The sequence below is a fragment of the Trachymyrmex cornetzi genome, unplaced genomic scaffold (assembly GCF_001594075.2).
Source record: "Trachymyrmex cornetzi isolate Tcor2-1 unplaced genomic scaffold, Tcor1.1 scaffold1059, whole genome shotgun sequence".
Lineage (NCBI taxonomy): Eukaryota > Metazoa > Arthropoda > Insecta > Hymenoptera > Formicidae > Trachymyrmex > Trachymyrmex cornetzi.
Window position 1 is genome coordinate 108,699 of NW_017295608.1, and position 14,343 is coordinate 123,041.

General features: G+C 31.4%; 1 protein-coding gene across 1 annotated transcript in view; it reads right to left on the reverse strand.

The window, feature by feature from the left end:
- Positions 1-1,641: 1,641 nt before the first annotated feature.
- Mxd (MAX dimerization protein) overlaps positions 1,642-14,343 on the reverse strand; it is a 31,858-nt gene continuing 19,156 nt past the window's right edge. Inside the window, exons 5-6 of the mRNA XM_018505506.1 lie at positions 3,347-3,483; positions 1,642-2,921 (exon numbers count right to left, since the gene is read on the reverse strand). Of these exons, the coding sequence (XP_018361008.1) occupies positions 3,347-3,483 (137 nt within the window). The 3' untranslated portion in view covers positions 1,642-2,921. The remainder of the gene's footprint in view (positions 2,922-3,346; positions 3,484-14,343) is intronic.

Here is a 14,343-nt window from a genome sequence, read left to right on the forward strand (position 1 = left end):
TCTTCGAATGTGTGTGTAATGTATTAGAGTGTCCCCTATTTCTTCAATTCTTCTCTTTAACTATTCTATTGCACATTCGGCAGCCTATTATTTCTTTTATAACAAGTGACTTTTTAGAAAAGTCTTTTATATTTTAAAATTTCTTCTTCTTGACTTTTATCGCATATTCATAATTTGCATTTCTTTAATGTTTATTTTTTAGTTTGTTTGTAACAAACAAATTTATTGTTTTTAATAAGTTTTCTTGAAGAGAGAAGTCACTTAGAACTTTTTGTTTATTTCTATATACATAAATATGGGACACTCTATATATTTATGTGTGTATATATATTGTATATATATATATATATATATATATATTTATTTATAATGAAACGTCACTTATGCCATAATATAATTATCAGTTTACTTTTTTTGCTTTTTATACTTTGTTTTTTATACTTTTTGCTTGCTCACTTAATTAGAATCATAATTACTTAACTATCGGTGTACATATGCGTGTGTATATCTGTTCTTTTGTGTTCTGTGTAAATTTGCGCTGTTATCTATTAATTAATCGCAATTCATTATTCATCAAGAAATTAGCCGTTTGTCTATCTTTGTCCGTCTTTTTCATTCTCTAAACATTCTTCCTTCTCATATTTCTTTATGTTACGCGGTAATGAGTTTTATGAAGATTTAATTTCTTTTGCGAATATGATGACGGCGCGGGGTTTGTTTATTTAATAAGTTTATTTCATAAGTTTATTTGTTTGTTTACTGTTTGTATAATTATGTAAATAACATTTGATAAAAGTAATTCGCGATTTAGTATCAGAAATGATTTTGTATGTTATCGAAATAATTTATACAATCTTTTTAAGTAATTCTAATTTTTATACATAATTTTATACTATAAAAATAATTTCATATTTTATAATCTTAACATATTTAAATTCCAAATATTGCATATAATCTTTAAGTTTTGAATTAAATAAACAATTTTATGAATAAATTTATAAAATATCTTTATTATAATTTATTTTATATATTACAAATTACTTTAATAATTTCATCATTTTAAACTAGACGGATTGCTCCGGATAAATACTTCCGAATTTCTTGATTGACTAATTTTATAATTTTATAATCTTTATAAGATAAATTTTTGTTGGTTATATTTTTGATATAACTATAAATTTGTCTTAGAAATTCACTCTTCACAAAATAATTTTAAACTAATTTAATTTTTTAAAATATTATTAATTTCTAAAAATAAATTTTTATTTTTAAATTCTATTTTATCCTATTTCTCTCTATTCAATCTTTTCTGTAAAAACTAAAATTTATTTTAAATTTTACTTAATGAAATTGATTAAAAAATTAGGAATTATTTATGAATAAATTTGTGTATTAAAATAATAAAATTAATTAACAAATCAAATCTTTTTAAACAAATTTCTAAGAATAATTTTATAGTTTTATCAGTTAATATAAAGCTAAACCAAAAAGGCGCGTATTTGAATAGTAGATTCTCAAAATGGTCAATTACTGTCTCATTTTATTTATTTTAAGAATTTAGGATTAAATCTGCAACGAAGAATTTCATCATAGCTTCTGCTTAACGTTACCATAACTTCCATTTTTCATTTAGCTTTTTTGCTTCTCTCTCTCTCTCTCTCCTCTCTCTCTCTCTCTCTCTCTCTCTCCCCCCTTTCGCTCTTTCCTCTTGCAGCACATCCACTCTGTCTTAATAAATCTGTATGTTCTTAAAAATATGTACAATGCTGCTATAATTTCGTCAGTTGTCGATAATTTACAATAATCTTCTTTTTCACACTCTTCTAGTTGTTCCTAACAACTTAATAATGCTACCTTTTTTTCTTTCCATTTCCTTTCTGCTCATTTTTTTTCTTATTTTTCATGCTTCCATTCCTTTTTCAACGACATCAATTTTCTGAAAAGTGGCTTGTTTTTTGTTCGTTAAATTTTCCCAATTTTTTTCTTTTCTTACTTTCCTCATTTCCTCTTAACTCTCTACCTTTATCTCAAATTATTTGCCTTCTTGTCTAGATTGACTTTTTTTCTTTTATTTCGTTTCTTTCATCTTTCTTTCTCCTCGTTGTTTTTCTTTTATTTTCTTTTAAATGCATAATATACCAGACTTCACTGCAATTTCGGAAAATGTAAAATCTTCCATTTGCGTTTACAGTTTTTTGAAAGCGATTGGTTTATTTTCTTATTGATTTCTCTGATCAATATTTCCAAATGTTGTTCTTCTTAGCTGATAATATTTATATTTTATACATCCTTTTGTTTTAATCCGTTCCTAAACTGTTCTTCATTTTCATATAATAAACTTAGAATGGACCATTTCTTCTGTCTTTATTTTTTCGTTAGTCTCTTCTTTCTTCAAGTTATTTATCTCTTCTTCGCAATATTCAACGAAAGTATTGAAGACTTCTTCTCTTCTTTGTAATAGGCTAGATGATATCAAAGATAACTTCGTTTCTTCTATTTTCTTCTTTTTGCATCACGATTGATGTTTTTTGAGCCTTAGTAATCCAAGTACCCCTTTCATATCTAATTTTTTAAACCTATTCCATTGTTTGAAAATCTTCGCAAGTCGAGTGATATCCAAAAGACTTCTTCTTCTTCTTCTTCTTTTTCTTCTTCTTCTTCTTCTTCTTCTTCTTCTTCTTCTTCTTCAACGTTGCTTTGCCAGTCAGGCCATTTTGGAAGGACAAAGTTGCATTGAGGAGGAATTTAAATGTGCATTTTATGTGTACATATGTAACGTGTGTATGAGTCGATATTTCACGCGCCGTCAATTTTCGTACGCCCTTCTTCCTTTCGCTCTATCTCCTATCCCCTATCCTTTTCCCTTTTCCTTCTTCAATCGTTTCTTCTTTCGCCGCCATCGCATCGCACCGTCTCTTTGTCTGCAAATAGCGCAGAGGAAGCAATGTAAGAATTTATTTGCCAACATCCACCACCCGTGTCTTTCTCGTCTCTTGTCATCCTATCTTCCGCTTTTTATTCACCTTTGGTGATTTACGTCCGTTACACTGGTAACGGACTAAATACGGATTTCCGTGTTTTATTCATCATAGAACGCGATCAACTATAGCTAACTCTCTGTTTTTATCCAATTAAGTTTGTAAACAAAATTTATTTTAATTCGGACACTCGACTTACTCATCTAAATTAATGCAATCTCCCTCAAAAGAAAATTTCCCTGCGCTTTTATTCCAAATAGCGAACTCGATTGTCTACACTATTCTGCACTGATGCACTCTAAAGACATGCACCAGCACAGAATGCAAGCAACCGAATTCACTGTAAATTAATTGATCTATATACGTACCTAAAGATTGTCCATCATCTCGGAAAGAGTCAGTCTGGAGGTGGACATCGCGACACCGCTGTCGCTACTACTCTGTACGCTACTATGATCATCGGTGTCCGATTGATTGCTCGTGTAACCAATTACGTCCACTTCATCTGCAACAAAAAAAATGGATTCCGCATTGTTATAATCTGGAAGAGAAGTCGATAACAAAATAATTTTTTATTTACGCATCTAATACAACGAACAAATATAAGTCACATGTACCATCAAAATCGAAAATCGATTTTAGCTCCAAGAGAAATTAATCTCTTTTTGCTTATAATGATTAATACGTAATAGACAAGAACTGCCACGAAAAATTAGTGGAAATTTATGCACCGGTATTTACTATATACTATTACGGCACGCAGCTGGTTGCGCATCTTCAAGATGGCAGCCAGCTTAACATTTATCACGAGAGATTAATTAATAGCAGCGAGAAGATCGCCCTCCTCTGGAGAAGTTCTACCTTCTCTCCACCTTTCCAGTTAAATTCTAAGCGTTTCTACCGTATTTAACATCCATTCATAAATCTGTCAAAGTTGCTTCGTTTTCAAGCGATTAATCGGATTTTTTAATTCCATGCTAATTTTTACTCAAAGAAGTATCTAAAAAATCCGAGAGGACTCAAAGAAAATGCAATCGATTAGAAGCATAAGCCGGCCATTCTAAGCTAAACTTACAACGAATTCGGTTGAACGCATCAGTGCGCACTGGTGTATATTAAAGCGTCGTACACTGATTAATTTAAAATGCAAAAATGAAATGCAAATATTTCGAATTATAAAATACATATTTACTTAATAGTACAATAAAATTTATTGAGGATTTCACCTGTTTAATCTGTTTTTATATTTATATTAAACACACGCCTTTACGTCAATTTGTGCACGGCGATTTTGATATGCACCAGTGCGCACTGAGTGCATCCAATTGAATTTGCTATTATTCTATTGGTTGTAAACATGACAATTTTTTTAGTGGCGTACTAAAGGCCCGTCTACAATACACGGAGTAAGAAGTAAGAGTAAGAAATTGACCAATCACAGTCGAATGTGAGAAGAATAATCGACTGTGATTGATCAATTTCTTACTCTTACTTCTTACTCCGTGTATTGTAGACGGGCCTTAAAAGCTCAACACGAGCGAGTCATAAGTATATAAAGCATTTTAAATAGTATCGTTTTAAATAGTATCATTCTCCCCGTATCGAAAGCGTTCCCGTGACGTAAGGAGATGCACCGACGCATCAACTGCACGCACCGTCTAGCTAATACTCGCGAGAGACGAGTGCCAGCAAGGACGCGCCGTTATTATGACGTCATACAGTCAGACGAAGAGATGATGAGCAACAACGGGTGAAGGAAGGAGTAAAGAGAAGAGAGGGTAAACGAAGGAACATGATAGAGAGACTGCAGAGTGTACAGTAGCCATGACACCCGCTGGAAGGCACGGCTCAAAGAAGACGAGGGAGGTGTCGACCACACTTGCTAGCTACCCTCTCCCTCACTATCCGCGGCGCTCTGAGCCGGGGGTATTTTTCCATAATCAATAACATGCCTCTATTCTCGTCACACTAAGCGAACCAGATCTGCCCTCGTCACCACCCGCCTCTCTCTCTTTCTCACCCCTCTATCTTTTACGTCCTCGACATCGCTAACCTGTCCAGGTGACAGTGGCGCTCAAAACACAAGTGGAAAGTATACAGACCACAAACAGAATGACAAATAAAACCACGTCCAGATTAGAGTATAAAATATCAAATAAATTTTTTTAATCTATTAAATATACAATAAAATTTCAAATTTAAGATTTAGACGTGAAATAAGATAAGGTATACTAGAAGAATGTATATATACTATGAGAAATTGTTTTTCTTAATTAGTCGTGGATATTGATTGTCGGAAGTGGGTGATACAGAGTGGCGCGATTTGAGAGGCACTGATTAAAGCGGCGGTTTTAAGAGTGCCACGAGTGACGAGCAAAAGAGTTCATTAAAACCAGCGTCATGCGCACCTCTGGTATCACCGAATTCGTCACCTCCTCTCCCTTCCCTCCTCATTTCACGGCATGGAACATAAAAACACGCGAGACATTCGATGCATTCAACCATTTCTCCCTGATACAGGGATAAATTTTAATATTCCGAGTGAAGCGAATAAAAATAAGTCGCGCGTCACGTTTTCTTTCTAGTTAATCATTTCTCCACTGAAAAAAAAATTGGTTATTCGGACAAAATGTTTATGGTTGGTTTATCTAATGGTTGATTCAACCATTATTTAGTTGCACTTGCGAATATATAGTTCATTTATGTCAACCATCTAAGTTGAAATGACTAAATCGACTCAACTAAATTATTTTGATAGAAGTACCAGTAGAATTTATTTTATTTTGCGTGGCATTTTTAGTTACTTTCCGTAATATATATTTATTTAATTTCGAAATACCGAATTAACTAAACAATGTCGAGAGAATCGATAAATATTGTGTATTTTCAACCAAACGGTGAAGTTAGATATGACAAAGTTTTTGTTAAAATAAACAACAGATTTCGTCAATTTTTAATTTTTAAAAGTAACAAAAAGTTATGTTCATCTTCCAAAACTTTTTGATGGATGAACCAAATGTAATTCAAAATTAACTAAATCAATTATTTATTACAATTTCTAGGTTAAATAAAAACTCGGTTGATTTATACATGGTTTAGTTGAAAATAAATATTATTTTTCTCTAAAGAAATGATTAAATATCACATCATTGTATAACATCAACTGTTCGACGTGTTTTCTTCAACTAAATAAAACTGACAAAATATTGTATATTTTCAACCGAACGATTGAATTAGGTATAGTAAAATATTTGTTGAAACAACTAGTAGGTTTGTCAACTTCAATTTTTAAATATAACAATAACTTTTGTATTATCTTCAAAAATGTTTTGTTGAATGAACAAAGCGCGATCCAAAATCAAATAAATGAATTATTTGTTAAAATTTCTAGGCTAAATAAAAACTCAGTTGATTCATATATGATTTAGTTAAAAATAAATATTATTTTTCTTTAATATAATCAAACGTAATTTTATCCTTATAAAAATTTAGTATCACCAAACGATTAGTATCACCAAAGTTTATTATTTAATGATACTATTTTTGTAAGTATAAAATTATGTTTGGTTATATTAAGCATGTTTGGTTATATTAACTAATATTTAGTTAAATCTATTTTTTGTCAACATTGTTACCTACAACAAATACTTTTTTTATGACAAGCTTATATAGTCGCTAGAAACAAACATCGCGAAATTTTACGTCTGCGTAAAACTGTTGGTAACAATGTTGACAAAAAATTTTATATACGCTAAAAAAACCGTGGTACCCTGGTAAAAATTTCATGCATTTTTTGAGCAGTTACTAAACAGTTACACCAACTTCTGTCTAGTAACTGAGAAGGAAAACTACTTAGGATCCCAATCAGGATGTAATGCTTTGTTCGCAGTTACTGCATACAAAAGTTACGTAAAATCTGAATACATTTACTGCATAGAAACACAACAAATAATGGATATTAAATTGATTAATAAGCAAGCTAACTGCTCATGAAATGGAAAAAATAAAACTCTATCAAGTTCTTGTCCATTTCCTACTCAGTATTGGCACAATTAATGAGAATACAGTAATATTAGATAGTAACTGAATAGGTGTCTAGGAAAACTACATACATTTCTACCAGAGTAATAGCTGCTCGATCAATTGTTTTGGTTAATGTAGTTCCTAGTCTCTAAGGCAAAATGAGTGACTCTCCGACCAGTGAAGGTAAGGTGAATGACTCCCCGGCCAGAGCCGGTTAAGTTGTTTTTACAATGATTTATGAAATTTTTTTCTTTTTTAATTTAATTATAAATATGGTTGAAAACGTCTTTTTGGCAGTTTTAGATTAAGATATCTCGAAATCTTGACGTGATAGAGCAATTCTGCAGCCGGATTCGGATTCAGCGCAAAAAATTACGTAGGAAAACATTGTTAAATTCCAATCAATAAAACCATGCAGGCCTGTGTTATAAGATAATTCAATGATAGAGTGGTATAATAATAAGCATATTTATATAAAGTTGATCAAATCTTTATTAAAACGGACGTAACTTTATCGTTAAATGGAGATTTTTATGAGCACTATGAAAATCTGCAAGCACTTTCAATCGTATAATATAAATGAATTAAATAGAATAATTTTAATATTTAACTGAATTATTATACAAAGTGACGGAAACTTAATAAATTGTAGGTAATAATAATTCCGGGATGAACTTGACTTTGTCTTTGAGTTAAGTAAATTTAATAAATTATCAAATAGAGAGAGAGAGAACAATGCAATACTTAATTAAATATTTCTATTGCATAAGACAAAGAATAAATTCACTGAGGAAAAATACAGTCAATTTTAATAAATGTTTAGTCCAATACTGCCTACATTCTTAGAGAAATCATTTTGTACGTACAACCAAAATTTTGTTAATATGTGACTAATAAAATGTTAAAAAAATTTGGATTGTACGTACAAAATGATTTCTCTGAGTGCAACTAAACATTTACTTACAGTAAATAAATATTTACTTAATAAAAAAAATTGTTAAATGAAGTGTAACACGAATAATATATCTCTAATAATATATCTCTAACCAAAATTGCCTCTTATTTGAATTTTGAATATATATATCTCTATATTTAATAAATAATTTAATTCGTAGTATTGAACTAAATATTTATTAAAACTGACCATATTTTTTTCTTAAATTGTGAGAATTATTCAGATTAGTATTTCAGAATTAATTAGTATTAAAGAATGAGTTGGATTGACAATGCGATTGCTTGAATCAATGATATAAATGTTTTTTTGACGGGACAAATAACAATCAGTTTTAAAACTGTTCAAACAGCGTGCGATTATAGCTCGGCGTTAGCGTGTTAGGTCTTAGGTTCGAATCCCGTCGATACCCCATATGCGTTTTCGAAAATTGTAAAATATCCGATACATAATTGTAATTCATAAATTGTTTGTAGAACTGTACTATTCTAAAATATAAGTCTATAAAATTAATAATAATAAATAAGGACTATAATTAAAAATTAAAAAAATTTTTTTTTCATTCACTTGCGGAATTGCTACTATCAACAAATTATTTAGTTCTTATCTTGTCTTATCTTATATTGCTCTATGAAAATTTACTGTCAAAATGACAAAATGTGTGAATCAATTATCTAAATTGTCCGTTAAATTTTATCAATAAATACACGAACAGTACATTAAAGTCATTCAACAAAACTTTTATTTGTATCAAACACATATTTTGTTATCTCGACTTTATGTTTCGATACAGACTTCATACATTTAGTTTCAGAAACAAAATTTTGGTTGCTTTATATTTCCGTGAATATCAATTTTACCTGTATTCTAATTAATAAAATTAAATATGTATATTGCTGTTTCAAGTAAGTTTTCGTTTGAATGCAAAATGATTTTATTGCTTGAAATGAACATTTATCTATGACAAAGAAATTTATTTATATTCAACACGACAAGTTCGCATATCAAAAAAATATTGCGTTAAAGTATCTGTGTATGTTTTTACTGAACTCTCAATTTTGTTGGTTTAAATAGTGATTTGTTTATAATAGTAACAAATTATTTTGTTATATATTATACATATTTAGTTACACGTATTGGACTAAATAATTTGGTTATATGAAACAAATTTCGCGTTTTTCAACAAATTTTTATTTTCAGTGTCGTTATCACATGGCAACAACAAACAGTACGGTGCAACCCTGTTGCGTGTCTGCGCGTTTATCAGAAACAAATGGAAAAGAAGAAAGGCGGGAAGAGGGGTAGGTGGCAGTTGATGGCAGATAATAGTAATATCCGTCATGACCGTGATAATTAACTCTTAGTTCGTTTGAACAAAGTTTCACAAAGATGCAGACATTTCAAGTGGAATCCAATATTAAACTATCAATTATCAATTCCAAATTAAGTGGATTGGTATTTATGTCTCTATTAATTTTGAATCATGTTCAGCATCGACATGACGTTTTGCAGTAAAAGATAGAACGGGACAGATAAACCTCCGCAAACTGTATCTCTCTCAGTTCTAAATCGCCAACTTCCGGCTTTGTCGGCGGACGGATTATCTCAGTCTATTTATACATGTCGTAGCGGTCCCGATTAAGCTCGATCGCGTCCCAACCTAGTTGCGATAAGTAACATCGCGCGCGTGGTAGTCACATCGGTCAGTATTTCTTTAGTCACGTGATGTGCGTGAGAGATATACAAATACCTGCGCACAGCGCGAAATTATATGTGAAAACTTTTAAAACATATTTTAAATCTCGAGAAAATTTTGCAGTCAATTTTTTTACATTTCGTACGATCAACTATGAATATGTGTAATTGATAAAAAAATTTTATACTTTTGTTACTCCCGTTTTTTTTCTCTCTGCAATTATACACTCCCGTTCTTTCTTCTTTCTTCGCCTACAATTATAAATTCAAATACGTATCGGATGGGTCATATTCTCTCAGAAAATCATTCAAAAAATAAATCAATAATTTATTTTATATAAAAGTGGATTATTCTCTTTCATTATTATTATAAATATATTTCCCCCAAGTTGATTAAAATAGTTCATAATATTATCATTCCCGTCCCTCCTTCTCTCTCGCTATTTTAAATTTAAGAACGTCGAATAAAAGTGCGAACAAATGCAATTGTTCACAATATAAATAAATGATTCGTTTAGATGAATTATCTTCTTTCTAATACCTATATTCACTAAACTAATCAAAATTTTTTAGAAAATTTTGTCTTTTGTCTTTTCTTTCACAGGATTTCTACAATCCATCTTTCTTCTTTCTCTCATTTAAAATATTAAATAAAACTCTATTTATTATCACTCTTATTAGATATATCAAAAAGTTCTTATTTTAAGCACAATTATTCAACGATATTATAAATTTATATTATTATTTAGATTAATAATCGTTAACTACGATTATTACTTTAAATAATAGGATTAATAATCGTTAACTACGAAAAATAATAATCGTAAAAGTGAATTTAAACGTATTATAAGAATATTATAGCAATTATTCCTAGATTCAAATTTATTAAGTATTTTCGGATTGAATGCACAACAACCCGAGTAGAAATGAATCTAGCCAATCTGATTTACCATCTAGGCACTAGACAGCATTTACTAGATAAGATTTCTAACTCGTCACTGGATAATCACTAGCTAATATTTCGTAATATCAATAAATCTGTCTAGTGACTGCCTAGTAATTACGATATTACACCTAGATCCTATTTACTGGGCAGCCACTAGACGGATGTCTTGACATAAGAAATCTGTCTAGTGGCTGCCTAGTAATTACGACGTTACATCTACATTTTATTTACTGAGCAGCCACTAGACAGATTTCTTGACATAAAAAAATCTGTCTAGAGACTAGCGAGTAATTACGACGTTACACCTACATCTTATTTACTGGGCAGCCATTAGACGAATTTCTTGACATGAAAAAATCTGTCTAGTGACTGTCTAGTAATTACGATGTAACACCTACATCTTCTTTACTAGGCAGCTACTAGACAGATTTCTTGATATGAAAAAACCTGTCTAGTAACTGCCTAGTAATTATGATCTTACACTTACATCTTATTTACTAGGCAGCTACTAGACAGATTTCTTGACATGAAAAAACCTGTCTAGTGACTACCTAGTAATTACGATGTAACACCTACATCTTATTTACTAGGCAGCCGCTAGACAGATTTCTTGACATGAAAAAATCAGTCTTCTTACAAGATTTCTTAATATGAAAGAAATTAATACAAAAATATGTAAAATATAACGTATTAATTATATAATATATAACCAGGATTGGTAAAAAAAAACGTTTTAAACGTGTTTTAAACAGTTTAAAACATGCTTAATTGATGTTTTTAATATGTTTTTTTTATAGTACTGTTCAAAGCATATTTGAAGCATTAAAAACATATTCAAGAAGAAACATAATATGTTTTATTCTTAAAAAAAAATATTAGTCTTTACCAACCCTGTATATAACGCATGTTTAGAATTGTTTTTTTTACATGTAAGTTCAAAAAAACAATTCTAAACATGCATTATATGCATATTGATGTTAAACTTAATTCCTGCCGTTTTTTCGTCTCCAAAATTGATTTGTTTCGAAGGGAAGATGAATGAATACCTTAATCAAAGTAATTTCCTCCATTTTCTACTACTTTTTCCCATCTCTCTGGCAACAGAGCAATCCCACAACGGTGAACGCGGTGTCTTTCAAGGCGATCCATTCATCCACCCATTTTTGGACTTCGTTATGACTGAAGAAATGTGTGTCCGTAAATGCGTGTTGCATCGATCGGAAGAGATGGTAAGTCAACGGTGCCAAGTCTGGAGAGTACGCTAGATACGGGAGAACTTCCCATTCAAGCTCTAGAAGTGCCTGCTTCACACTTTTCGCGACATGCGGTCGAGTGTTATCATGCAACAAAATGACTGCGTCGATTTTTGGCTACGGATGATCTTTTATGCATCAATTCGTCACTCAATCGGCTTTTGGAGTAACATTTAACTGTTTCGACAACTCTAAAAGCGTTTGAGCTGGATTCTCATCAAGCAATTCTTGCAGTTCGACATCTTCAAATTTTTTCGGTTGTCCTGGACGTTCTTTGTCCCTCACATCAAAATCACCGTTTCGGAAGCGTTCAAACCAAACTCTACATGTTCTTTTCGATGGAGTTTCATCACCATACACTTCGGATAATAAGCGATGCGCTTCAGCTGCGGTTTTCTTGAGGTCGAAGTAGTGAAGAAGCACATGTCGGAAAAACAGCTTATCGCGATTCATTTTCAATCGATTGGAAAATCTCTCTGGCGTCGAGAAATCTAACCTGTGAGGATTGAATCACTTTCAGCGATGTTCTAAATTACAAAAGACATAAACTTCATCGTCGAAACTCGCCAGCGTTGGAGCCAGCACCCTCTAGTAGCGAGCGGCAGGAATTAAGTTAATATTATATAATTAATACGTTACATTTTAAATATTTTTGTATTAATTTTTTTCATATTAAGATATCTTGTAAGAAGACTGATTTTTTCATGTCAAGAAATCTGTCTAGCGGCTGCCTAGTAAATAAGATGTAGGTGTAAGATCATAATTACTAGGCAGTCACTAGACAGGTTTTTTTATATCAAGAAATCTGTCTAGTGGCTGTCTAGTAAATAAGATGTAGGTGTAGTAATTACTAGACAGTCACTAGACAATCACTAGACAGATTTATTGATATTACGGAATATACAGCTAGTGACTAGCCAGTGACAAGTTAGAAAACTTATCTAGTCGGTACTATCTAGTTGCTAGGTATTAAATCATATTTGTGCTGAATAACTTACATAGACAATTCGAAACATCTCTATCGATAAGGTAGCAGTTGAGCAGTACGTTAGGTGAGCGACTCAGAAGCCTGGACTGTGGATGGAGGCACGAGTTCAAATCCCATCGGATGTTAAAAATTTTTTCCTAGCTATTAGTGACCCGTTCAGCACTTAAAGAGGACACAACAAAAGATGGAGAGGAAATATAATTAATAAAAATTATCTCTAGAAATTAAGTAAAAAGTATGCTATAAAAAAATCCAGTCAAAAAAATATTTTTTTTCCTATTCAGTTGCTGTTTAGTGTAGGATAGACAGCTACTAGATAATTTTTCTTATACAATTACTAGGAGAATATTACTATCTAGTAGCTAGTTATGATTTTCTACGTCATGACTGTGTAACATTTTATGTCTAGCTATTAGCTAATTTTTCTTGTACAACTACTAGGAGAAGTAAGCGTTACATTACTAGCTAGTAGCTAGCTATGATTTTCCACGTCGTAACTGTGTAACATTTTATATCTAGCTATTAACTAATTTTTCTTATACAGCTACTGGGAGAAATGATTTTCCATGCCATGACTGTGTAACATATTTTGTCTAGCTACTAGCTGCTAGAAGAAGTGAGCATTACATAACTAGCTAATAACTAGCCAGAAATACTAGACGGCAGTTATCTAAGACACAACTTGTCTATCTAATGGTTAGCTAGCCATGAGGTTCAATTTCTGCTCGGGAAGGACACGACATTAATACATCATCAATGATTAACTTAACTATCAATAATTAAAATATTACTACATTATTTTTAATTTATTAAAAACAGCTTGGTTGATTACCTACATGTTTATTTGTAAATGTTACTTGCAATCTGTAATTGTGTCATGCTGCATTTTACATTTGCTTTTATTTTATTTGGGAGAAATTATGAGACAAGTACGGGGAAGGGTTCGTCTGAAGGGATTACTTCGAACTGAAGAAAGTCTGTACACGTTAGGCATGATTATTTTACGGGAACATGTGTGCGTATTTAACTCGTCAAAGAGTCTCTCTTTCCTTTCCCACTTCTTGTTCTTTGTTTAGAAATACTCAGTCTCTGTTTCATGTTGAATTCCGCTGTATGTATCATAATTCTCTCTCTTATTTATTTTCTCTCAATTCTATATATCTTTCAACATTCCCCGCTTTAACCAATCATTCTTTTCGTATTCTTAGTGCTTCTAATCTACATTTAATGATTGCAAAAAATAAATATATAATTCATCATCATGAACCCAAATTTTTGATTAGATCAAATATTAAGTTTTTAATATGTCTTTTAGTATGACTAGTACCCAACTACAACATTTAACCATAGCAGCATCGTGTAAATGACAAGGATCCGTTACTAATGGCAGGGATAGCAAATCTTAAAGAGGTATCTTATCACGTTTGGTAATTTAGCCAAGCGCAATAATCTCACAACATTAAGGTGCCTGAGGAAATCGTTCTGAAATAATTCCACGTATATATATA